General features: G+C 46.7%; 1 protein-coding gene across 8 annotated transcripts; it reads right to left on the reverse strand.

The window, feature by feature from the left end:
• Positions 1 to 1,396: 1,396 nt before the first annotated feature.
• On the reverse strand, positions 1,397 to 25,173 carry RPS24 (ribosomal protein S24). 8 transcript variants are annotated; one of them, XM_059662249.1, is made up of 6 exons: positions 24,620 to 24,751; positions 23,554 to 23,619; positions 23,249 to 23,458; positions 21,875 to 21,985; positions 17,041 to 17,062; positions 16,420 to 16,506 (listed from the first exon to the last, which is right to left on the reverse strand). In XM_059662249.1, exons 1-5 carry the CDS (start codon positions 24,734 to 24,736, stop codon positions 17,060 to 17,062), a joined length of 507 nt encoding a protein of 168 aa, XP_059518232.1. In that variant the 5' UTR covers positions 24,737 to 24,751; the 3' UTR covers positions 16,420 to 16,506; positions 17,041 to 17,059. The 8 variants fall into 8 exon arrangements, 7 of the variants coding, with proteins under 7 accessions (XP_059518230.1, XP_059518232.1, XP_059518228.1 ...); XR_009448351.1 differs by lacking the exons at positions 16,420 to 16,506; positions 17,041 to 17,062 and adding exons at positions 21,086 to 21,345; positions 21,586 to 21,748; XM_059662247.1 differs by lacking the exons at positions 16,420 to 16,506; positions 17,041 to 17,062 and adding an exon at positions 1,397 to 1,411.
• Between the last annotated feature and the right edge of the window lie 821 nt (positions 25,174 to 25,994).

Here is a 25,994-nt window from a genome sequence, read left to right on the forward strand (position 1 = left end):
CTTCCTAGGAGATAGGAAAACCAGCCTCAAACCCTGAGCTCCAGACTGCAAGCCCAAGTCCGGGGCTCTCTCCAGGGCTCTTTCCAAACTCAGCTCAGATGCCCTCCCTGAGAAACCCCTCCTGCTGCCTCAGGACCTTGACTTCTGCAAGTCCTCCCCCTGCAGCCAGCCAGTGTGAACACATGGGTCTTCCCTTCACCGTGGGGCTCAGACTTCATTTCCTTACCTCCGTGCCCACCCACCCCCACTCCTGACAGAGTCGACCTGGAGCCTTTTGCACAAAGGATGTGCCTTAAACGTTTTATGGGACCAGGTCACCAATATACAGTGTTGTGCCCCAGACATGAGCCTCCAGCTGGGAGACGCGCGCCTTACCAAATGAGCAAACTGTACTTTGGGGGGCAAGCCTGAGGAGCTGTGATCCAGGCCACTCCCGGGCTTGCTCCTAACGCAGCCACCTGCTCTCACCTTCAGGATGTGAGGAACCCAGAGAGAGATCCCTTCTCCTCTCACCTCCTTCACCTTCCGCCCAGGGATGTGTGATGAGAGTTAGTGGGATAACAGATGCAGTACCTCCAAGGAAACAGGCTACATAAATCCAAAGTGTTGTTATTAAATTCCAAATTTAGCTCTCAGGATCAGTGAGGCCTGACAGATCCGAGCTGGGAGTAATCCCAGCTGCATGAACAGGATGTTCTGGCAAAACCAGAAGCACCACATTCAGCCTCTGGGGGTCAAAGGAGACCATAAAAAATCCCCAGACCTCACCTCACAGAAGGCCAACGATCTTCCCCAGCAATCCCACAAAGCAAGCGGCTGGACTCTGCTTTGTTTGTACGTCATCAGTGACAGGAAGCGCGACACTCCCCAAAGCAGCCCCTGCCTTCTTCCATTAGCTCTAATTTTTTTTTAATATATTTTATTGATTTTTTACAGAGAGGAAGGGAGAGGGATAGAGAGTTAGAAACATCAATGAGAGAGAAACATCGATCAGCTGCCTCCTGCATACCCCCTACTGGGGATGTGCCCGCAACCAAGGTACATGCCCTTGACCGGAATTGAACCTGGGACCCTTCAGTCCGCAGGCCAACGCTCTATCCACTGAGCCAAACTGGTCAGGGCAGCTCTAGTTTTTAAAAAACGTATTCCTTTCCAACCAAGACGCTTTGCCATCCTTTCCACCGTCAGAAACAAGCATTACCTTTTCCTACATGGTAGCCCTTAACCAAGTGCACCTCTCTCTGCTCATTTCCAGGCCTTTCAAACAGGCCTCACAAGCCATCACCTGAAGGCAGGCCACCACCTGGAGGCAGGCCATCACCCAAAGGTGGGCCGTCGCCTGAAGGCAGGCTGTCACCTGAAGGCAGGCCACCACCCTGGTGCTCCTTTCTGAATGGGCTCCAGCTCATGGCTTCCAAATCTAACACAACCTCCAGCAGTGGCCGACAGGACAGGACAGAGCAGGACCCACCCTTGTTTCCCTCTGGGTGCCCGCTTCCTAAGAAGGCTTTCTGTAACATCCAGATCAACTGTGAAGTCATAATCGACATTTAGGTTTCAGACCATAACCCCTGCCACACATGTGTCTGGCTAGGCATCACCCCAAGAGCCCTAGAAAGGGTGTCCAAGCTGGTGGAACCTCCTGGGAGCAGAGAACCACAGTAAACAGCTGAGCCGAGGCCTTGGAGCCACTGACTGAGTTCAGGGCCCGGCTGTGCCACTGACTGAACAGCCCTTAGCAAGTGGTGAAATCCTGAGTTTCAATTTGCTTATCTCTGGGCTTAGGACAATACCACTTGTTGACATTAAACCTTGCAAAACTGTTGTGAGGACAAAAGAGAATATATATAATGTGCCTAGCATAAGAATAGGAGGTGATTAATAAAAGAAATGCATTATTGTTACATTCAAAGTCTCATGGGAGCCCTGACAGCAGTTTCCAAGGACAGAAAACCCCCCGATTTTCCACAAGGTGCCAGCACAAGTCAGTGGGGAAAGAACAGTCTTTTCAGCAAGAGGGCTGGGACAGGTGAGTAGCTACATGCAAAGAATGAAGTCAGACGCCTCTGTCACACAGTACAAAAATTAACTCAAAGTGAGTCACAGACCTAAATGAAAGAGCCAAAACTGTATAACTTATAAAGCAAAACATAACTATCTTTGTGACTTTGAGTTCAATGATTTCTTAGATAAAACTTCAAAAACATGAGTGATGAAAGATAATTTGGAATTCATCAAAATTTTAAACTTTTGCCTTTTAAGAAAGTGAGAAGGCCCTAGCCAGTTTGGCTCACTGGATAAAGCATCGGCCTGCGGACTGAAGGGTCCCAGGTTCGATTCCGGTCAAGGGCATGTACCTTGGTTGCAGGCACATCCCCAGTGGGGGGTGTGCAGGAGGCAGCTGATCGATGTTTCTCTCTCATCGATGTTTCTAACTCTCTATCCTTCTCCCTTCCTCTCTGTAAAAAATCAATAAAATATATTTTTTTTAAAAAAGTGAGAAAACAACACACAAAATGGGAGAAAATATTTGTGAAGCATATATGTGACAAGAGTCTAATCTGTAAAATATATGAAGAACACTTACAATTCAACAATAAAAAGACAAATGACCTAATTTTATTTTTTTTACTTTTTTTTAAAATATATATTTTATTGATTTTTTACAGAGTGGAAGGAAGAGGGATAGAGAGCCAGAAACATCGATGAGAGAGAAACATCGATCAGCTGCTTCCTGCACACTCCCCACTGGGGATGTGCCTGCAACCAAGGTACATGCCCTTGACCGGAATCGAAACTGGAACCTTTCAGTCCACAGGCCGATGCTCTATCCACTGAGCAAAACCGGTTTCGGCATGACCTAATTTTAAAAGAGCAAAGGCTTAAATAGACATTAATAAAGAAGATATATAGTCAATAAGCACATGAAAAGATGCTCAAAAACATTAGTTATTATAAAATGCCAATCAAAACCATAATGAGATACCACCTCACACGATTTAGATGGCTAAAATCCAAGTGCAGATAATAATAAGTGTTGACAAGGATGTGGACAGATTAGAACCCTCAGACGTTGCTGGTGGAAACATAAAATGGTGCTACCTCTATGGAAAATAGTTTGGCAGCACCTCAAAATGTTAAACATAGAGTAACCACTCTGACCCACCAATTCCACTCTAGGTATATACCCAAGAGAAAAGAAAAGCATATGTCCACACAAAATCTTGCCCATAATTTTTTTTTAATCCTCACCCGAGGACATGTTTTTATTGATTTTGAGAGAGAGAGAGAGAGACAGAGAGAGAGGAAGGGGGAGAGAGAGAGAGAGAGAGAGAAACATTGATGTGAGAGAGAAACACCAATCAGTTGCCTCCTGTGTGAGCCCCAACCAGGGAATAAACCCACAACCTTTCAGTATACTGAACATTCCAACTGACTGAGCCACACTGGCCACACTTTGGTTTTGTTTGGTGTGTTTGGGTATGCACGCGCACGTGCGTGTTCGCGCACCACAGCTTTTTTATCCACTCATCTATTGTTGGCATTTGGGTTGCTCCCACACCTTGGCTCTTGTAAATAACACATAACAGCAGAACGTTTTTAAATAGAATTTTTAAAAATATATGTTTATTTCTTTCAAAGAGAAAGAGACAGAGACAGAGAAGAGACAGATAGAAAGTTCAATGATGAGAGAGAATCATTGATCGGCTGCCTCCTGCATGTCCCCTACTGGGGACCAAGCCCAAAACTCTGGGCATGTGCTCTGACAAGGAATAGAACCATCACCTCCTGGTTCATAGGTCAACACTCAACCACTGAGCCACACCAGCTGGGCTCAATAGAATTTTTATAAGAGTTTATTTGAACCAAACTGACAACATATGCTGAGGAGCAAAATCTCAAATACTCCCCAGAATTATCTTTTTTTTTTTAAACAAAGAGAGTTTGTTTTTCTTTTTTAAAAAATATATTTTATTGATTTCAGAAAGGAGAGAGAGAGAGAGAGAGAGAGAGAGAGAGAGAAACATCAATGATGAGAATCATTGACTGGCTGCCTCCTGCATGCCCCCTACTGGGGATCAAGCCTGCAACCTGGGCATGTGCCTTTTTTTAAAATATTTTATTGATTTTTTACAGAGAGGAAGGAAGAGGGCTAGAGAGCTAGAAACATCCATCAGCTGCCTCCTGCATGCCCTTCACTGGGGATGTGCCCACAACCAAGGTACATGCCCTTGACCGGAATCAAACCTGGGACCCTTCAGTCCGCAGGCCGATGCTCTACCCACTGAGCCAAACCAGCTAGGGCCCCAGAATTATCTTTAATAGCCAAAAAGTTCATCAATTGATAAATGGATAAATATGGTATGTCCATATAATGGAATATTGAAATGTCCATCACCTGATGAATGGATAAATATGGTATATTCATATAATGAAATATTTACATGTCCATCACCTGATGAATGGGTAAATATGGTATATTCATATAATGAAATATTCACATGTCCATCACCTGATGAATGGGTAAATATAATGGAATACTATTTGCCAATGAAAAGAAATGAAGTACTGTAGTATATCATAACATGGATGAACCTAGAAAATATTATGCTAAGTGTAAAAAAACAGGCATAAAATCATACACATGGTATGATTCCATTTACATAAAATGTCCAGAATAGACTAATCCCTATAGACGTTATGGCTGTCAGGGGCAGGAAGGATGGAGAACGGGGAGAAACTCCTCGCCAGTAAGAGGTTTCCTCTTATGTAGTGATGAAAATGTCCATAACTAGCTATTGGTGAGAGTTGCACAACCGGTAAACATCCTGAAAACAATTGAGCTGTACAGTTTATAGGGTAAATACTATGGCATGTGAATTATATCTCAAAAGGCTGTTTTTAAAAAATAAAGTACTAATACATGCTACAATATGAAGTTTAGAAACATTGTGTTAAGTGAAAGAATCCAGTCACAAAAGTCTACATATTCTATAATTCCATTTATACACAATAGATGTGTCCAGAATAGGAAAATGCATAGGGACAGAAAGGAGATGGATGGCTGCCCAGGATCAGGGGGTGGAGGTCAGAGGAAATGTGGAGTGGCTGCTAAATGACACAGGGTTTCTTCTGGCATGACAAACATGTTCAAAAATTAGGTGGTGGTGATGGTTACAAAACTGTAAGAATATCTAAATCCCACTAAATTGTTTACTTTAAAAGGATGATTATTTTGGTATATGAATTATATATCAACTAGAAGCCCATTGCAGGAGGATTCCTGCAAGAATAGGGCTTCCTCGCCGATCGAGCCGCCAAGCCCCTCCACCCAGGGCCACAGACGGGGGGGTCCCACCCTCCCAGGGCTGTACACGGGGGTCCTGGCTGGGGGCAGGGCTTAGGTGGCACACGGGGGCCCAGATGGCGGCTCATGCTGGCCCACCCTGCCTGCAGTATGCAAATTAGCCGCCATCTTTGTTGGCAGTTAATTTGCATATCACACTGATTAGCCAATGGGAGGCATAGCGAAGGTACACTCAATTACCATGTTTGTCTATTATTAGATTAGATAAAGCTACTTTTTTTTTTTAAGTGACAAGATAGGGCAGAAGCCTTAGCAACATGAGGGCAGCTGCTGTGGCCACATTAGCAGCCACCCCCTTCCCCCTTCTCAGCAAGTGCTCCCTCAGCCACAGGTCAGTGGAAATAGTACCCATGAGCTGGCAGAACCAGGAGGAGACCCCTCTCCTGGGCAGGCCAGGCAGCATCCCATTCCCAGGAAGCAACAAGTAGGATGCAGAGTCTAATTAATGTTGTTGGATGCATTCAATGGGAACTAATGGGAAGCCTGGCGTGGTGGCCATGGAAAGAAAGGCAAACATAGCCAGGGCGCAAATAGAGTGGAGGAGCATCAAAGCGGGGAAGGAGGGAGGAGAAGCTGGTTTGTACTGGAATACTCTCCAGGCCCAATCCCAGGAAGGCCACCAGCACTGCCTATATTTTTGGTTGGTTGACATAACCCAGATTTCCAATAAACTCCCCCTTTTGCTTGAGAGACTTCTGTCTGAGAGTCCCTGTTAAGTACCCATTTACTTCTTTCTGCCACAGCAAAGACCGGCCCATGTCCCCAAAACCCTTCTCCTACCTGTGCCTGGGCTGGAGCTAGCCTACGTTCCCCGGCCTCCCTTGCAGTCAGGTGTGCAGAGGCTAAGGCGCAGCCACTGGAACAGCAACAGAAACTTCTGGCCAGGCCTCCGTGGAGACCTGGAAGGAAAGATTCCTGCCGACCCTGACCACCCTGCCTTGGACTGTTAGGAGCGTTAACGCGAAATGTGTGCTGTGTTTATGCCCTGCGCCTTTGGGGACCCACTCATTACAGTGCAGCCTGCTGTAAGTGAAGCCAGGCAGGCAGGCAGGCAGGCAGGCAGTCTCTCTCCCACCAACAGGAAGGCCAGGAGCCCCAGGGCCAGGCCTGTGCAGTGGGAGGTACCCTTGGGGTCATGAAAGTGCTAGCCCTTCACTTGTACCACCCTGAGTGGCAATGAGCTGGACGGCATGGAGACGTTCCCTGGACAGCACTGAGTGCTTTGTAACCTTACAAACAGAAGGAAATGGTGCTGGGAAAACCGAACAGCCACATGCAAAAGAATGAAGCTGGACCTCTATCTCACAACAGCCTCAAAAATCAACTGCATGAATTATCCGCGAACGTAAGACCTGAAGCCAGAACGCTCCTAGAAGAAGACAGGCAGTAAGCTCCCTGACATCATGCCTCCTTAGCTTCCACGTCCCAGGCATTTCATTCCCTCGCCCTAGTCCCAGCCCTGCTGGCTCCCTCTGTAATTGGCAACCGTCTTACAAAACGCAGCCAACACTGTGAGTGAAAAGCAGAGAGAGAAACCGTCTAGGTCCTGGGGACGTTGTGGAACTGCTGCACCAATCCAATTGAAGTCCCTATGCATCCAGAAGCTTCTATCTAAGCAAATAAATGTCCTCATTGGTCAAGGTCAGTGAGTTCTCAGTTACTGGCAGCTGAAGGCTTCCTACCTAACACACCATCTAAGCCAGCGGTCGCCAACCGGTGGTCCGTGGACCACTGGTGGTCTGCGAGGTCCGAAAGGTTGGCGACCGCTGATCTAAACCAAAGACAACGCATCCCAGAGAGCACCAACTGTAGGCGTTTTCAGCACTCAGCCTCCAGGGGCACTGAGGCGGCACAGAGCAATGAGCTGAACAGCATGGAGACATTCCCTGGACAGCACTGAGTGCTTTGTAACATTACAAACAGAAGGAAAATGGTGCTGGGAAAACTGAACAGCCACATGCAAAACAATGAAGCTGGACCTCTATCTCACGCCATCCTCAAAAATCAACTGCATGAATTAAAGCCACGAACGTAAGACCTGAAGCCAGAACGCTCCTAGAAGAAGACGTAGGCGGTAAGCTCCCGGACATCTGTCTTGGTGGCGATGTTTTTGGATTTTACACCAAAAGCAAAAATAAACAAGTGGGTCTACATCAAACTAAAAAGCTTCTGTGCAGCAATGGAAGTCATCAACAAAATGAAAAGGCAATCTACTGAATGGGAGAAAATATTTGCAAACAATATCATGGATAAGGGCTTAATGCCTAAAATGTACAAAGAACTCACACAACTCAATTGCAAAGAAACAATCTGATTTTTTAAAAGGGGAAAAAAGTTAGGGGACTAAATGACAAAAATGACGGGCTTAAAAAGGACAAGTTGGTAGTCATAAAATAGTCACAAAGATGTAAAGAACAGCATAGAAAATACAGTCAATAATATTGTAATAACTAAGTATGGGGCCAAGTGATTACCAGAAATATTGGGAGAACACTTTGTAAAGTATATGACTAACTGCTATGCTATACACCTGAAACTAATACAAAATAATACTGAATGTAAACTGTAACAGAGAAATTAAAATTTTTAAAATTAAAAAAATAATAAAAAACAGGCAGAGGAACTGAATAAACATTTTTCCAAAAGAAGACATGCAGATGGCCAACAGGTACATGAAAAGGTGCTCAATATCACTAATCACCATGGAAACGCAAATTAAAACCACAATGAAATATATATATCACCTTACACCTGATAGAATGATTATCATCAAAAACACAAGAGAGCTCGAGCTGGGTTTGCTCAGTGGATAGAGCACTGGCCTGCAGACTGAAGGGTCCCAAGTTCGATTCCGGTCAAGGGCATATGTCCAGGTTGCGGGCTCAATCCCCAGTGTGCAGGAGGCAGCTGACTGATGAGTCTCTCTCATCATTGATGTTTCTCACTCTCCCTCTCCCTTCCCCTCTGAAATCAATAAAAATATATTTTTTTGAAAACACACAAGAGATAGCAAGTGTTGGTGAGGATGTGGAGAAAAGGGAACCCTTGTGCACTGTGGGTAAATTGGTGCACTATGGAATACAGTATGGAGGTTCTTCCAAAAATTAAACATGGAACTACCATGCATTCCAGCAATTCCACTCCTGAGTAGATATGTAGGGGAAATGAAATCAGGATCTCAAAAACGTATCTGCACTCTATGTTCACTATATTATTTACAACAGTCAACCTAAATGTCCACGAAAGGAGAAATGGGTAAAGAAAATATATGTGTACACACACACACACACACACACAAATATTATTCAACCATTAAAAAAAAGGAAATGCTGCCACTTGTGACATGGATGAACCTTGAAGGCATTATGCTAAGTAAAATAAGTTAGAGAGAGAAAAACAAATATTTCCTGATCTCGCTAACAAATATTGCATAATCTAAACACACACACACACACACACACACACACACACACACACTAAAAAAACCAACTCATAGAAACAGAGAACCGATTGGTGGTTGCCAGAGGCAGGGGTGGGGGACATGGGAAGGGTGGAGGTGAGTGAAATGGGTGAAAGTGGTCAGAAGGGACAATTTCACATTATAAGTTCTGGGGATATAATGTACAGAATGATGAGTACAGTTACCAATGTTGCATTGTGCACTTAGAAATGACTAAGAGAATAAATCAGCTATATTGTATTGTACAGCCCTAACCGGTTTGGCTCAGTGGATAGAGCGTCAGCCTGCAGACTCAAGGGTCCCAGGCTCAATTCCGGCCAGGGCATGTACCTTGCTTGCGGGCACAACATACCCAGTGGGGAGTGTGCAGGAGGCAGCTGATCGATGTTTCTCTCTCATCGATGTTTCTAACTCTCTATCCCTCTCCCTTTCTCTCTATAAAAAATCAATAAAATATATTAAAATATATTGTATTGTACATTTGAAAGTTACTAAGAGAATAGATCTTAAAAGTTCTTATCACAAGAACAAATGTGTAACTATGAGATAATAAATGTTAACTAGACTTATTGTGGTAATCATGTCACAATATATACATATATCAAATCATTATACTATTAACCAATGAAATTTAAAAAAAAAAACCTAAGGGTAGAACATTCAAATAAAATAAAAAAGTAAATGGCACCTGAGTAGCCAATGGCTCACCTGCCATCAGGAGTCAGGAGAGGCGCCAGCTTAAGGTGAAAAGCCATCAACAAAATGAAAAGGCAACCTACTGAACTGGAGAAAATATTTGCAAACAATATCATGGGTAAGGGGTTAAGCCCTAAAATGTACAAAGAACTCACACAACTCAATAGCAAAAGGCTGAGGGACAGGGGGGTGGGAGGGGTGGAGGGAGTCACCTGGCCCTTCTGTGCCTCAGTGGTCTCATCCGTAAGCAGATAAAATGCAGTGCTACCTGCATGCACAGTGGAGGGGCCACATCAACTGAAGAGCTCCCTCCCCTCTGTGAGGAGGCCCGGAGGCAAGAGGCGTCCTGTTTCACTTTCCTCCCCAAGCAGAGCTGCCACACGAGGGTGTTTGCCTACCGGTTGGGCCATTTCTAACCAAACTCCCTATGTTACAGAATTTACCAGGCGACCGAAAAATACACAGGAGTACTTGGAGATACAGGGAAAACCCACTCATTTTCAGATGTTTCTCATGTACTAGTACAGTGACTCAGGGGAGACTTTCTCTCCAAATCCTGAGCAAACCAATATGGAGGAAGCTCTTCCTTTATACCCTTTGGTTTCTTAGTCCCCCAGATATGGATGGGACTTCCGGACCTTTCGCGGGCTTTGTGTTGGGATGGGGGCCGTGCGACCACACCTGAAGGCCTGGCCTGGCGCCAGCGCTGGTAACCTCTGGGGGTTGTGTATTGGCCATGGTTCTATAAAATGGCAGGACTTAGGTAAACAGGTTTTGCAAGACCAGATTGTGGAGAAAGGGGCAGTGACTTAATTATAGGCTATCAAGAATGTCCATTAGGTTACTGCACAGATTCAGATTGCTAGCCCCCAAAATGTCTTATATTCCCCATCACCTGAATCATCACAGACAGAACGAGCCAGCAGAGGGCTGGAGCAGACCCTCGCTCTAATCCCCTGGCTCTGTGATCCACATGTCTACAGCTTTCTGAATTCATCGTTCCAGAGACTAACGGCCCAGGCAGAGCGGCCACCGTGAGGGGCAGGACGCCAATCCCTGGATTAATGAGGAATGCTGAAGCCCCTCGCTGTCGCCGCCCCTCCCTCTGCAGCACTGTATTTTCAGGAGAAATATACACTGCAGCCGAGAGAACAGGGTGTAAATCTTTCCTCCCGCCAAGCAACGCAGAACAGAAATCTATAGAGGCAAATCCTTGATGTCCAAAGATGTGGACTTTTTAAAAATCCAATTTGCCAGGTTCCACCTTACTGCCTGCACCAGCCCCCGCCGAGGCTTACTTAAAGGGATAGGGGAGACAGATGCTTGCAGCTGGCCTTGCCATCCGAGTTCCTCAAGTAGGACCAGTCTACCTCCTTCTCCACTCCCCAGGGAAGCATTTTCTCTGCATAGAGCAGGGGTGGGGCACATCCAGCCCACAGGACACGAAATCATTTGGTCTGGCCCTGCCAAGGCATTAGGGATGAGTTCATTGAATGCTTGACTAAATATAGCAGGCTAATTTTTAAGATGATAATTTTGCCGGGCTCGTGTTATAATACCCAAATGGCCCTTGGCAGAAGAGTTCTCCACCTCTGGCGTAGAGGAAGTGCTGAGAGCCACCTTCTCAGAGCCCGTCCCTTATCTTAGAGTAGGAAACTGAGGCCCAGAGACCGGGTGTGCATGAGACCTTTAAGTATGGCTGGGCACTGGTGAGGCTTAAAGACAGGCTTGTCCCAGCACTCTGGTCCCCACCCAGACTGTCCAAGAACAGGACAGAGGCATCGCCCTCAGGGAGAATGCTGCAGCAGAGCTGGCCGCTGGGGTTCCAGCCTTCTCCCTCCCCAAGAAACTGCAAGCCCGGGGCTGGGCAGCTGCAAGAGAATGCCGTGCGCGCAGGCTCTGCGGACACTGCAGCACGGATGGGTGGGCATCGCCACGCACATGTGAACAGCAGCAAGCCCTGCAGATTCAGCTTCCCGGCGAAGGCTGAATCCTGTAAACAAGATTACCACCCCCATTAGACCTTCTCTAAGAAGAAAGTGACCTCTCCAGTTGATGTGGCAGCAGGCTTTTTTCATGCTTCCGCAAGGGTACAGCCCTGACAACAAAGCAGGCAGCATCCAAGCCTGTGCCCACAGCGCCCCCTCGTGGGAGTCCGTGTGACTTATCAGCCTTCTTTACTCCGCCAAAGGGAAGGTCCGCGATGGGGTATAGCACAACCCTTTCTAGTCCCCACAACTGCCCCTCCTGGAATGTCTTCCCCTCGACCCCCCTAGCTCAGTTTTCTCAAACTTCAGCCCACGTCAGAATCGCCTGGAGAACTCGTTAAAATGCAGGCTGCTGGGCCCCACCCTCAGTTTGTGATTAGTTCTGTTGTGGACCTGAGAATCTGCATTTCTAAACGTTCCCAGTTGCTGATGCTGCCTGTTCAGGACCCCTTTGGGGGAAGCACTGCCCTGCTAATCTTTCTGCAACCATCAGAACTCAGTACAAGCTCCTTAGAAGTTCCAAGAGTGTCCAGAGATGTCACAGAATTTCAAAGCTGTGTCATTTTGACCAAGTGCCTTAACCTCTTTGAGCCTCAATCTCTGTCTATAAAATGGGGATAAGAGCCCTCGCTGGTTTCATTCAGTGGTAGAGCTTCTGCCTGCAGACTGAAGGGGCCCGGTTTTCATTCTGGTCACGGATTCATGCCCAGGTTGCAGGCTCGATCCCCAGTAGGGGGTGTGCAGGAGACAGCCAATGAATGATTCTCTCTCATCATGGATGTTTCTATCTCTCTCTCCCTCTCTCTTCCTCTCTGAAATCAATAGAAAATATATTTTAAAAATAAATACAAATTTAAAAAATAAATAAGAATAATAGTACCTCCCTCATAGAGTAGTTATAGAAGGTAAATAAGATAGTTTGCACAACAGGCTTACTATGTGCCTGGCACCTAGAAAACTATTCTGCTGTCATCACTATTTTATTAGCAGAAGTAATAGTACTATCACTGTTTATATGCCAGCTTCTTGTGGCCAGAGACCAGGTCTCCTGCTTAGAGACACACAATTCTCATAGGCAGAAGGGACCTCAGACTCTTCAGTTCCGTTCCCCTAGCCTAGCTGATCAGCATACCAATCTGGAAGTTGTTCAACTTCAGATGCTTGGGTTCCTGGGACCAGGGGCCTTGGGCATTTGTATTTTGAACAAGCCTCCACATGCCAGGCTTGGGAACCACTCACCTAGCCCTTGTACCACACCTAGACAGGGAAATGGAGGCCCAGAAAAGGGAAGTCCCTTGCCAATTCCATGGCCCCAGCTGGCTGGAGGAGGGGTAGGGGTCAGAAAGTAGGTCTCCAGATGCCAGTCTAGCTTTTTCCCACGCTAAACTGCATGGACTCCATCTCATCTACCCCTAACCTCCTGTTCACATCCCCTCTCCTACATACATGGTGAGCAGCCCAACAGCTCAAATATCTCCCATGCGGAGGAATTCAGCATGTGCCAAGGACACTCAATCCATTGCTGAACATCTAATTCTCCAGCGGATTCATTCAACCACGTTATTGGAGAGAAATCCTTGGCATAGCAGGTCCTCCCTGACCACCTCCCTGATGAGCTCTCCTGTCTCATTTCCCACCAGAACCTCGCTTGTACCCTATCTCCCAACCAGACCGTGGAGTTTGTTGTTCTGGGGGTCTCACTGCTGCAATGTCTGGCCTACAGACATTTAAAGGTGAGTGGGCGTGCAAGGTCAAATGAAAGTGTGGGAGTCTGCTCGCTCCCTAGACCCACACTAGAGCTCCAGAACTCAGGGAAGCCTCTGCTTTGTCAGCACTAACGAGTCAAAGTGGGATGCCTCTGTACTCTGGCAGCCAACCTGAAGTCTATTTTTGAAATGGAATTTCTCCTACCAGAGATGCATTGTGCAAGCTGCTGGAAGCCACCAGTCACCACAGGGCCTTCGGCTCACTGATAAGAAAATGCCTACCTGCGCTCTGCTCCCACCCTCCCCAATCTGGTCTCCTCTTCCCTCAGCAGAACGACTGGAATTGCCTCACACCACAGCTGCCTGCTCTTCCCAGCCCCGTGTTCCTTCCCATCTTCCATGGCGCCAAGTGAGACCCCTGCTCCTGTGTCCAGATCAATCACATGTCTTGCCCCACTTGATGTTCTCTCAGAAGCCAGACAATACCAGCCCCCCTGCACTGATCCTCTCGCTTCTGGATCCCTATGACATAACTTAACACAATTACGCACTGTCTGGTGCTTCCTGGTAAGAAGCAGAAGCCAGGCCTTAAGACTGTTTCAAGTTGCTAAACCCACTGTGAGCTTTGAGGGGAGGGACTGCTCCTTCATCCATCTCCCAGGACAGGGACTAGCACACAGCTCAGTAATAAATGGGGAATTCAGTCGGCCATCTAACTTGTTCAATGATCCCCTGGCAACAGACACCTTGCTGAGCACATAGTAGGCATATAAATCATGAGTCATATATACCACTATATGTCCTACAGAAAACAGCTACTCAATATTTGAGTGAATGAGTAAGTGCCCAACAAAGACTCTGGGGTCATACAATTGCAGTCCAATCTCAGCTCCATCACTTAGTTGGTGGGGCTCGAAACCCTCTCCAACAGGGGTCTGGTTAAGACCTCTTAGGGCTATTGTGCAGATTAAAGGAGATAGTTTATAGAGTTAACAGCAGCTGCCTCGGCTCCAAGAGTATGATGTATTTAAGATGTTGCTTTTCCCTCGCCCTCAAGTCTGGCTCTTAGGAGGATGGGCCCTGCCAGGGGACAACGCTGCAAACTCACAGGACTGGTTGCTGCTGCTGTCATCCCTTTCTCCCCAGCTGCCCTTGTGGTGACACCACACACATATCCTCCCCAGGCTGCCCCCGAAGCCCAACTCCCCTCCCCACCCCCTTCCCTCCCTCACCTTTCCATTACTACTTTGCTTGGAGGCAGGGGTTGGTTGCAGGAAGCAACAGATTTTGGGGAAACAGAATCTTCCTGAACCATAGTAAAATTTTGGTCATTATGCTAAGAGTACTGGGACATCACAGGAAAGTTTTAACACGAAAAAGCATGAGTTGTGGGAGGATCCTTCTCTTCAGGAGAAAAGGACTGAAGAGAACAGGAGTGCAGAAGGTGGCCAGGGAACTCCGGAGAGGTGGTGTGTGCTGGTGCAGAGGTGGAGAATGGTGTAGATTTTACACTTTAGAAGCCCAAATTGTAAGGAATTCATGGCGAGTTGGATTCCGGACAGGGGGAGACGCAAGGAGAGCTATCAAGGGGCGGGGGGGGGGGGGGGGATGTTGCCTTTTAAGTAGCCCAAAATAATCAGCTTTCGAGGAAGAAAGCTGAGCGTTAAAAGGTGCCCGACAATCTGGCATGTGCAGCTACAAAAGGAATTCAGGGGTGTAGTTCTAAGGCAAGCTATAAAGCACCCCACTCTTCACTGGACTCTTCAGCCTTCAGAACCACCTCTAGCTGCTCACCATCCTCTGACTCCTGCTACCTCTCCCAAAGCTTCAACCCCCACCCCCCCACCCAGTAGCAAGTTGAAGGGGGAGATGTGCTCTCCCTGTTGCAACCTTGCATTTTTATGGAGGCTTTCAAAGCCTGTTGACAGCAGCAGTGTGGTCTGATTACTGTCAGGGCCAAGGAAGTGCTGAATCTCCAAGAACCCTGAAGTTCAATAACACAATTGCCTACAATTTAATGAGAATTTCTGCAAGTTCCTGCTTCCAGTCACACTTGCTTAGCACTTGTTTCAAAGATGCATCATCATTTGCCCATCAAAACAACCTCGTGTGTCAGGTCAGCAGACCAAATACCCTTGGGAGCCCCAATTTAAACCCAATCAGGGGACCAAGTGACTTGCCCACTCAGCTGGACAAGGTGGAAAGAGCATGCAGAGGGGACACAAGGCCCCCAGGAGACGAGGGTGCAAGCTAGCTGCAATAGTGGCCATGGGAACCGGAGAGCAACACCTGTCCTGAGGCTCGTAGCCCACCTGTTAACCCTACCAAGTGCCCCAGGCAGGAAGGGCCAGCTGATACTTCCAGATAGAGGCTAGGAATCTGGATCTTTATGTAAAATCTGTTCTTTCAAAATGCTCAGCATGTTTAAAAGCTTACAGACTAAGACAGCCAATTTGTGACTTTCACAACATCCCAGCCCAGCCAGAGCTAATCACAATTCCCTTCTCCAGAGGCTATGGCTACTAACTGCTCTCCCTGAGCACATCCCGTTAACAAAGCTCTACAGCCCTGGCTGGTGTGGGTCAGTGGTTAGAGTGCACATGCACCAAAGGGCTTCTGTTCTGATCCGCAGGGTCCTGATCGGGGTGCATGCTGGAGGTAACCAATCGATGGGTCTCTTACACTTATGTTTCTGTCTCCCCTTTCCCCCACTAAAAACCAAAGAAAAAATAGCCTCAGGTGGATTAACAAAACAAAAATTCCCCACTCATAATAAACCACTCACTTAACCCATAAGCATAAACCTACAACACACAGGTAACAATTTTGATCCTAGTCAGAATAAAAATGTGACCTAATAATTTTGATTTTCATTGAGGCCAGCAAATAATCTTTTCAGTAACAAGAACTAAGTGGATTCTAGAAAGAACAAAAAGGAATCAGATTTTAGGTCTCTTTCAGAAACACCATTATACTGATGGCGGATAGTAAATGAGCACTCCGTACTGGCCCTGCATGCTCCCACGTTGCCCATTCTCTAACCTGATGTCTTTGTGCTGTTAAATGAAAGGATAAACGCCACCCCATCATACCACGTTTTCAGTGAATTAGATTAATGGAACATGTGAACTTGGGGGCAGCAATCTTAAGTCCGATAAACAGAAGACTAGTTACACTCCCAGTAAAAATCAAACAACCAGACACATAAAAGTTCATAGTTTTTTAATCCTCTCATGAAAAATCTGCACAACCATCACAGATAAAGTCACCGAAGAATCTTTACTCCTTCTGTGAATCAAAGAAAAAAAAATTTAGTTAGCAACTGCTGAACGGAACTTTAAAAATTCAAGTTCAAAGTAGTCAACAAACTCCAAAATTAATGACATTCATGCAGGACAATTATTAGTAACCTAGAATGACGTTAGGTTTGTATGATCACGACACAACATAAACATCAAGAAATAGAACATTTGCATGAGTGATGGATGTGGACAACAGGGGGTGAGGGCAGGATTGGGGGGATGAGGGGACATTGGGGGGATGAGGACACATTTGTAATATCTTAATCAATAAAGGGGAAAAAATGTAATAAATAAATAAATAAATAAGAAATAGAACATTCAAGTTAGGAAACAAACAAACAATGAGTTAAATATTACTAAATTTTAAAAACAAAGCCATGTCACTATTAGTATTTAAAACACAACTCTTGAGCACATTTGTAAATCTACTTCTACATCTACTTTGCATGCTCTACTTTTAAATTACTGTGTCAGTAAATGAAGTCTAGTGCTCTAAATGAAAAGCTTGAATTATATATACCTGTAGTTCAATCTCCAGCTCACTGAATCAGTGGCAGGGAAGGGAAAAGGGAAGAGGGGGAAGAGACATTCATTAATAGTCCCTTTTAAACTCCAAAATAATCTGCATTTACGTGCATGCAATCAGATACCTCGAAGATGATCCTTCTCTCCTTTGCAGAATGTATATAGAACACTCCTTAGACACACTCACTGATTTTATTACTCCCAATTTTTGAGAATACCTTGCCTGATTACTCAGGCTCTTATGCAAACAATGTGGCGTGATGACTTCACAATGAAGAGATCAGTACAACGCTAATCCCAACCCAGGCTGCCACTGCCTACTTATAGATGAAGTAGGCATACCTCTGCTCTGCCCAGCAACATTGACTGCGCTGGGCACCCTTATACACTAGCACCATCGACAGACTTGGTAATCATCCCAGACTAAAGTCTAATGGAACCATAATGGGAGAGGTCTAAATGATCAAGCAAGTCTTTTAAAATGTGCTTCAGCTCAAAACTTTAAAAGCCACCATCCACAGCTAACAAAAGTAGTGCAAATTAATATTAAAACAGGCAGAATTTAGCTAAGGTAAAAATGCTTCAACTGTTCTTCAAACATGAGATTACGTATTCCTTAATTTAAAATAATTCATTGCACTGAAAAGGTAAAAAGCAAATACCAATTCCAATACCTAAACAAAAACTAAAATAATAGGAACACTAATATGCCTGACTTTTTTTTTTTTTTAGTCAAAAAATGTTATGTGCTCGCTCTCCCTCGCGGGGTAGCTCAGTTGATTGAGCATCATCCAGATACACCAAGGTTGGGGGTTAGATCCCCAGTCAGGACAGCAGCAACTATTGAATGCAAAGATAAATGGGTCACAAATAATGTTTTCTTCTCTCTCCCTTTCTCTCTCTCTAAAACCAGTAAGTAAAAAATAAAATGCACGTGCTCATTTATGCATTCATTTTCCAGGCGGCTTTTCAGAGCAGTGCTAGTGAAATGCACCAGTACAGCTTGAAGTAGGGCAGTGATGGCTCAGGTCCCCACAGGTAGCCCCTATGTACCTGTCACCACTGAGCACTAACATGAGACTCAGGCTAAATGAAGAAAAAAGAATTGTTAAACATCCTTCAGATCTAGACCAGAAGACAAATAAATATAGACTGATTCTTTTCTGCAATCTCCAGAAATTCTGTCAACGGGTAGGTATAAGAGCTCTGGCAGTTTGTCAACGTTAACCATGGCGCTGGGAAGTCAGTGTGATCTGAGTTCTGTGCAGGCAGAACACGTTTACTGCCTGGCCTAGGGGGAGTGAAGGGGAGGTCATAGCACACAGGGGCAGTGACCACCCGTTTCAGAATCCTACTACTCCCAGCCCAAGCTCAGTCACGTTACAACTGGTTTACACTGCTCAAATATGCAAAATGTATTTAAAATTGGGAACTGCACCATTCTGACCAAGTATGTGTAGGAAAAGCATATTCATCAAAGGCTTTCATGTGAATATACAATTATATTGAGAAATTTTTAATTAAAAAAATATATCCACCCAGCTGGCGTGGCTCAGTGGTTGAGCATTGACCTATGAACCAGGAGGTCATGGTTTGATCTCTGGTCAGGGCACATGCCCGGGTTGCAGGCTCAATCCCCACTGAGGGGCATGCAAGAGGCAGCTGATCAATGACTCTCACTGATTGATGCTTCTCTCTCTAACTCTCCCTTCCTCTCTGAAATCAATAAAAATATTATATATATATATATATATATATATATATATATATATATATATATATATATACTAATAAAAGAGAAAAATGGTAATTGGCGTACGACGATACCCTTTTCATTGGCTAATCAGGGCTATATGCAAATTAACTCCCAACTATGATTGGCAGTTAACTGCCAACAAGATGGCGGCTAATTTGCATATGTAGGCACAATGCAGGGAGGTGAAAGGGAAAGCAGGAAGAAGCCCCCTGCCACTGACAGTGATTGGAAACCCAGGGGGAGCTAAGAGCTGGGGAGCAGGGCAAAGGCAGCCCCGGGGCCGCCTTTGCCCTGCCCCCCAGCCATGATCGGAGAATCAGGTGCCTTTTCCGCCCTGGCCAGTGATAGCAGGAAGTAGGGGTGGAGCCAGCGATGGGATCTGGGCATGGTCGAAGCTGGCAGTCCCGGGAGCTAGGGGCCCCTTGCCTGGGCCTAAAGCGGAGCCCGCGATCGCGGGGCTGCTGCAGCTGCGGGTCCCCGCTGCCCGAGCCGGACGCCTCAGCCAGAGGCGTTAGGCCTGGGCAGGGGCGGAGCCTGCAACCGCGGGGAGCTGGGGGTCCCCTGCCCAGGCCTGACACCTCTGCCAGAGGCCTCAGGCCTGGTCAAGGGGCCGATCCGGTGATTGGTGATCGGAGGGTGATGAGGGTCAACTCATCTGGCCGAGGCATCAGGCCTGGGTGGGGGGCGGAGCCGGGGGTTGGGGGGATATGATGGTCCCCTTGCCCAGGCCTGAAGCCTGGGTCAGAGGCATCAGGCTTGGGCGGGGGGTGGAGCAAGCGATCAGAGGGAGATGGGGGTCCCCTGCCCAGGCATGATTCCTGGGCCAGAGGCCTCAGGCCTGGGTGGGGGCCAGAGTCAGTGATCGGGGGGAGATGGGGGTCCCCTGTCCAAGCCTGACACCTCTGGTGGAGGCGTCAGGCCTGGGCAAGGGGCCGATCCTGCAATTGGAGGGTGATGGGGGTCAACGCCTGAGGGCTCCCAGTATGTGACAGGGGGCAGGCTGGGCTGAGGGACACTCCCCCCCCCCCCCCCCGCCACCCAGTGCACGAATTTCGTGCACCGGGCCCCTAGTGTGTGTGTGTGTGTGTGTGTGTATATATATATATATATATATATATATATAAAATCAGCCCTGGCCAGGTAGCTCAGTTGGCTAGAGCAGTGGTCAGCAAACTTCGGCTTGCGAGCCACATGCAGCTCTTTGGCCCCTTGAGTGTGGCTCTTCCACAAAATACCACGTGCGGGCGCACATGTACAGTGCGATTGAAACTTCATAGCCCATGCACAGAAGTTGGTATTTTGTGGAAGAGCCACACTCAAGGGGCCAAAGAGCCGCAGGTTGAAGTGTCATCCTGATACACCAAGGTTTTGGGTTTGATTCCTGGTCAGGGCACATATAAGAACCAACCAATGAATGCATAAATAAGTGGAACAAATCAGTGTTTCTTTCTCTCTCTCTCTTCCCATTCCTCTTTCTAAAATTCAATAAATAAATTTAGAATTTATATCAGATGAAAAGTTGAGTAAAAAACAATGGCATGATAAAAGGCAGCTTTGAGTGGATGATCCCAGGACAGAAGCTTTGCCAAGTTCCCTGGGCCAGTTTATTATCAGAGCTGCAGAGAATGGATGTCTCTCAAGTCCCCAAGGAAAAGACTGCTCATAAGTGGAGAGGACCCGTCCCAAGCCTTGTGTCAAGTAAAGCCATTGCCTGAGTATGTAACTTTCTGAGACACACTTTCCAAGTGAAGTTAACGGGTGCCTACGAAGTAGGATATCCACCTTCCTCCACTTCACACCGGAACATGCATTTTTGAGTTTCCCAAATAAGCGTGATTAAAACCTTTCCTCCTTTGTTCACAGTACACTATCTTAAAGCATAGCAATCTATAACAATAAAAGCATAATATGCTAATTAGACCAGAGGACCTTCCAGAGGACCTTCCAGACGACCTTCCGGACAAAGCCGGGGCTGTGAGGGAAGCCCGGGTCCCAGGTGCCAGAGGGAAGCCAGTGCCGGCAGCTGGGGGACTGAAGGCCTACTCTTGCACGAACTGTGTGCATCGGGCCTCTAATGGTGTTACAATAAACCACACTGTGAAACTCTATTGTTCAAAAGCCAACATGCAAAGCATCAAAGCAAACTCAGTGAAGGTGATGCATCCCACACCGTGCTCAGAATCTCTGTACCTGCCAGACACTTCATTTCTGATGAACAAGAAATCCAAGACGGAAAAGGCAAAAAAAAAAAAAAAGTTCACAGAACACTTGATTATTTGTTAACTTAACAACCCAACACCTTAATTCAACTGTTTAGAATTAGCTAGGCAAAGCTGGTAAAAAGCTGCTCATCATTAAAATCACTTAAGTCTTGGCTAACTGGAGAGGTCAACAATTCAGATTTCAGCTGCCTCTCCAGCATGCCAGAACACAGGCCACATTGATTCAACTGCTTCTTACCCAGTTGTCCATTTTAAAGTAAGTTCAGTCTCAGAAAACTAGATCTGCATCCTGGTGAGCCTGTGTCAATTAGTAAAATGAAAACTCCGGATTGGCCCTGGCCGGTTTGGCTCAGTGGATAGTGTTGGCCTGCGGACTGAAAGGTCCCAGGTTCGATTCCGGTCAAGGGCATGTACCTTGGTTGCGGGCACATCTCCAGTGGGAGGTGTGCAGGAGGCAGCTGATGGATGTTTCTCTCTCATTGATGTTTCATGATTCTAACTCTCTACCCCTCTCCCTTCCTCTCTGTAAAAAATCAATAAAATATATTTTAAAAAAAACAACTCCGGATTGGGCTTGCAAGGCGCCCACCAGGGTGATCACTGAACCGATGTGGCCGCCGTGTTGTGCTAATCTGTGAGCTGTGGCAAAGCAACTGTGGGAGAAGCTACTCTACTGACGTGGTGTTAGGATACTACATTCTATAGCTTCTCAAATACGTTACCTTCTGTAATCCAGAAGTAGTGGGAGGGAAGAAACATTAAGAAAAGTTATTAAAGAAAACAAAACCCCTTTTTTCTAGAAACTAAAGACCTGCAGTTGACACCTCTGTATTTTCCTTGATTCGCCATACCTTTTTGCCAGCACCAACGTTGGCCTTTGCAGTCCCCCTGACTTTCTTCATTCTGTTCTTGCGTTCCTTTCTCTGTTTTCTTGAGGTCTTCTTCTTCTCATATAGGCCATGCTGAAGGAGAAAGGAATGTATATAGGTTATTTGCAAAGCATCATTACCCACTAATCTGGTAGGAAAATGGACCAGGTTAGAGCTCAAGAAATGCAGCTCCCCAAATTAAACTTTTCAAGTGCATTTAATACTTGAACAGAAAGGGATTTAAATTAAGAAACAGTGAGTATAAATAGCACAGGAAACAAATGTCCACTCAACACTCCCTGCGTGGTAAGTTCAGGGGACTCGGCTATTAGTGTCCAGCCTTGAACCTACAGCTAACAAGGCCCCCCAACATTTGCCTTCTCTTCAGAGTCTCTTCCATTTCATCTCCAGATTACTCCCAGCTGACAAAGGAGCCTTTTCCATGAGTTCCACCCACCCTCCATGGAGACTGCTATAACCGACTCCTCGTCACTCTCCACTTTTGCACTTACTGTTCCTGCTGCCTAAAAGACTACTTCCATATCTTTACAAGGCTCTCGGCTTCAATGTCATCTCAACACCTCCCAGCACCCAGTAAAGAGTGCAACATCTATCTACCAGACCACAATAATTTCCCTCACAGCTCTTCTGTAAGATTTATCTAATAGCAAGGAGAAAAAGGACTTCAGAGGATAGGCATAACTAACAATCCAGCCCTAGCCGGTTTGGCTCAGTAGATAGAGCGTTGGCCTTCGGACCAAAAGTTCCCAGGTTTGATTCCAGCCGAGGGCATGTACCTCGGTTGCAGACTCCTCCCCTGCCCAGACCCTGGTCCTGGTCAGGGTGCATGCAGGAGGCAACCAATCCATGTTTCTCTCACGTTGATATTTCGCTCTTTCCCTCTCTTCCACTCTAAAAATCAATGGGAAAATATCCTCAGGTGAGAATTAAAAAAAAAAAAAAAAAGTCATCTACTTGCTAGTTTAATTTGCTACCCAAATACTACTCTGGCTCCTGGCTACCTATGGGAGTTAAGTCTAAATTCAGACATTTGGTACAAAGGATCTCACTTTATTTGGCAACAACCTATCTTTCCCAACTCACCCCCACTTCTAGTTCCTATCCCCAGGAATAATACTTTACCTGCCCTTCCAGACCCAGCTCAAAAGCTATCCCCTCATATGCTGCAGACTCTACCTGTTCCTCTATCAAGGAGTTCTCTTAACCCCTTAAGAGCTCATTAGGTCTGTATGTTGTCCCTCCCCCGACTGCTTGCTCTTGCTTATTTCACTGTACCCACAATATAATGCTATTGAAAAATGTCTACAGCAGCTGTAACAAAATGAAGATACCTACTCTTGCAAGTCTGTGTTTGGGTTCATTTTTCTTTGCGTAATCCAAGGAATCATAAATCATGCCAAAGCCAGTGGTCTTGCCACCACCAAAGTGGGTTCTGAATCCAAACACAAAGATGACATCCGGTGTGGTCTTATACATTTTGGCTAGTTTTTCCCGGATTTCTGTCTTGGGTACTGTTGCCTTCCCAGGGTGAAGGACATCAATGACCTAAAAGGAAATGTGGAGTTTAGTATTTATTATAATGTGACACATCTTTAAAAAAGGAGAGCAGTTAACCAAACTCTGATGTGCCCCTTCCTTACCATTTGCTTCCGCTGAAGTAGTCTGTTGGTCATGAACTTCCTGGTCCGGATGGTTACTGTGTCATTCTGAAAACAGTAACACGAGTTAATAAAACTACTCAACCTTCTCCTTGGCCTTGTTGTGATTTTCCAAGATCTAGAACTGCGCTGTCCAAACTAGTAGGCACTCACCATATGTGGACAGTTAATTAAATAACATTTAAAATGCAATTCCTCAGCTGCAAGAGCCACATTTCAAATGCTCAAGAGCCACAGGGGCTCGTAACAGGAAAGCTTCGATACAAAGAAAAAAGTCCCAAATTCCCATTCCCTCCCAACCCACTTACCACGGTGGGCCTAGCTCACAGGACCCAAACACACAAACTAAGTACCAAGAAAAGGCAGCCGGCAGCTGCGTGGGAATCCGTATTCCTTCCCTTTGGTGTGGGCACCACCTGGATGGGGCATGGTATCTCAACCTCTGCATTAGGACACCGTGGTCCCAGGAAGTCCCGTTGTGGGGGCTGCCCTAAGCATTCTAAGATGGTTTAGTGGCGACCTTGGCCTCTAATCACCAGGTGCCCAGAGCATCCCCACTTCCCAGTTGTAACCAAAAGTGTTTCCAGACTTTGTCCCCTCTGAGGCCAAAGTCACCCCCAGCTGAGAACGTTCTCTGGACTAAACCAAGCGCTTCAGTCACCGCTCCGCGTTTCAACTTCCTGCACAAACCCGACAGCTTCCTGCACAAACCTGACAGCGCTGCAGGCCTGCATGCACCTCCCCTTCTTCAGGGACCGGCTCCACAGCCCAGAAAACCCGATTCCCTTCTGAATGGCCCAACAGCTCTAACTACCACGGGGTGTGGACATTTAGCATGTTTGCAAACCAAAATAAACTTTACCAAAGCGATGGAGAAGGGGGGATGCTTTCACACAACGTCTGGTTGCTCGATTTCAATTTGTTTGAAAAACCACACCGAAGCTCCCTTCAACAGTATCTACTTATGGAAGTCAAGGGCCCGGGGGAAAGGCTCGCAAAGCGGAGCGGACTTAAAAAAAACCGGTGCCGGGCCTTCCGAATTCCGGACCTCACTAGTCACAACCTGGGGCGCTGCTTCTCGTCCCGGGAAGCGGCATCCCCGAGGCGTAACAACAGGGCCCCAGCAGCTGGCATCACTCTGGCTCGCACGGGACAGCGGTTTCATTCGCCCCAACGCGCCGGGGGCTGCCGTCCCCCGCAAACCGCCTGTCCCGCATTGCGACTGTGGGTTCTAAGAGTTTCACGCCACCCGATCCTCTGAACTCTACGAAGCCAACAAACGCAGCAACCGCTCCCTCCCTTCCTCCCCAGGCCCTCGACTCGGACGCCCGGCGTGTCCCGGTCAGCAGCGCAGCCTGGAAACCCCGCCGGCGGCTGCGGGGCCCCCGGCATCAGGCCTCAGTCCGACACGCCAGGGGAGCGCAACCGGGCTTCGGGCGGCCGTAGCGCGGACGGGGGGAGCGGGGGGCGACGGATGGCTCGGATACGCAGCGGATGACGGCACGGGCACGGGAGACTCACCATGATGAAGGTTGGTCTTCAAGCAGCCAGGGAGGAAAAGAGAGCCACTCTTCCTCGGCCAATCATATCAACGCGTACGGAAGGACCCCGGCGGCGCCGGCGTGGGGGCGTGGCCAGACCGCGAGGCTGACCACGCCAATGCCGGATTGGAAGTGCCTAAGGCCCCGCCTCATCCATCTTTGGCCACACCCAGAATTCTGATCTAACCAATGAGGAGGTGGAACATTTCAGCGCTGACTACGTCAGCACGCGTTCAATTTCAGTTCCATTCACTACTATGTGAATTATCCCTACTTAAAATTTCTGTAAACTAAGTTATAGTTTAAATGAACTCCAGCCAAGGATAAATACCATGTTATTTCACTTATATGTGGAATCTAATGAACAAACAAATTTGAAACATACTCATGAACACAGAGAGCGGGCTGGTGGTTGCCAAAGGGGAGGGGTTGGCGGACTGGGTAAAAGAGGTGAAGGGGTTAGGAAGTACAAATAGGTAGTTAACAAAATAGGGGTGTAAAGCATAGGTAATATAGTCAGTATTATTACAATAACTATGAATGGTGCCTGTTGAGTACTGGAAATACTGGGGGGTGGGAACTAACCACTAAACTGCACACCTGAAACTAATCTATAATAATAATCTATAATAATAAAAGGGTAATATGCTAATTAGACCTGAGGGTCCTTCTGGATGTCCTTCTGTAACAAGTCAAAGTCGGGGCCAGAGAGAAGACAGCCAGGTCCCAGGTGCCAGAGAGAAGCTGATGCCGGCAGCCCCAGGAAGGAAGGCGTATTCTTGCATGAATTTCGTGCATTGGGCCTCTAGTATAAAATAATAGCTAATGTCAACTGTAATTGAAAAATAAAGTTTGAAAAATAAGCAAAAAGAAAAAATTACA

The sequence above is a fragment of the Myotis daubentonii genome, chromosome 13 (genome assembly GCF_963259705.1).
Source record: "Myotis daubentonii chromosome 13, mMyoDau2.1, whole genome shotgun sequence".
In the NCBI taxonomy this organism is placed as follows: Eukaryota; Metazoa; Chordata; class Mammalia; order Chiroptera; family Vespertilionidae; genus Myotis; species Myotis daubentonii.

Coding starts and splice junctions, on each gene's coding strand:
- RPS24 (XM_059662243.1), bottom strand. CDS start 24,736: ATGAAACCGCTGTCCCGTGCGAGCCAGAGTGATGCCAGCTGCTGGGGC. Junction 23,459..23,553: donor TACTTCAGCGGAAGCAAATG/GTAAGGAAGGGG, acceptor ATTTCCTTTTAG/GTCATTGATGTCCTTCACCC. Junction 21,749..21,874: donor ACGTTGGTGCTGGCAAAAAG/GTATGGCGAATC, acceptor TCTGGATTACAG/AAGGTAACGTATTTGAGAAG.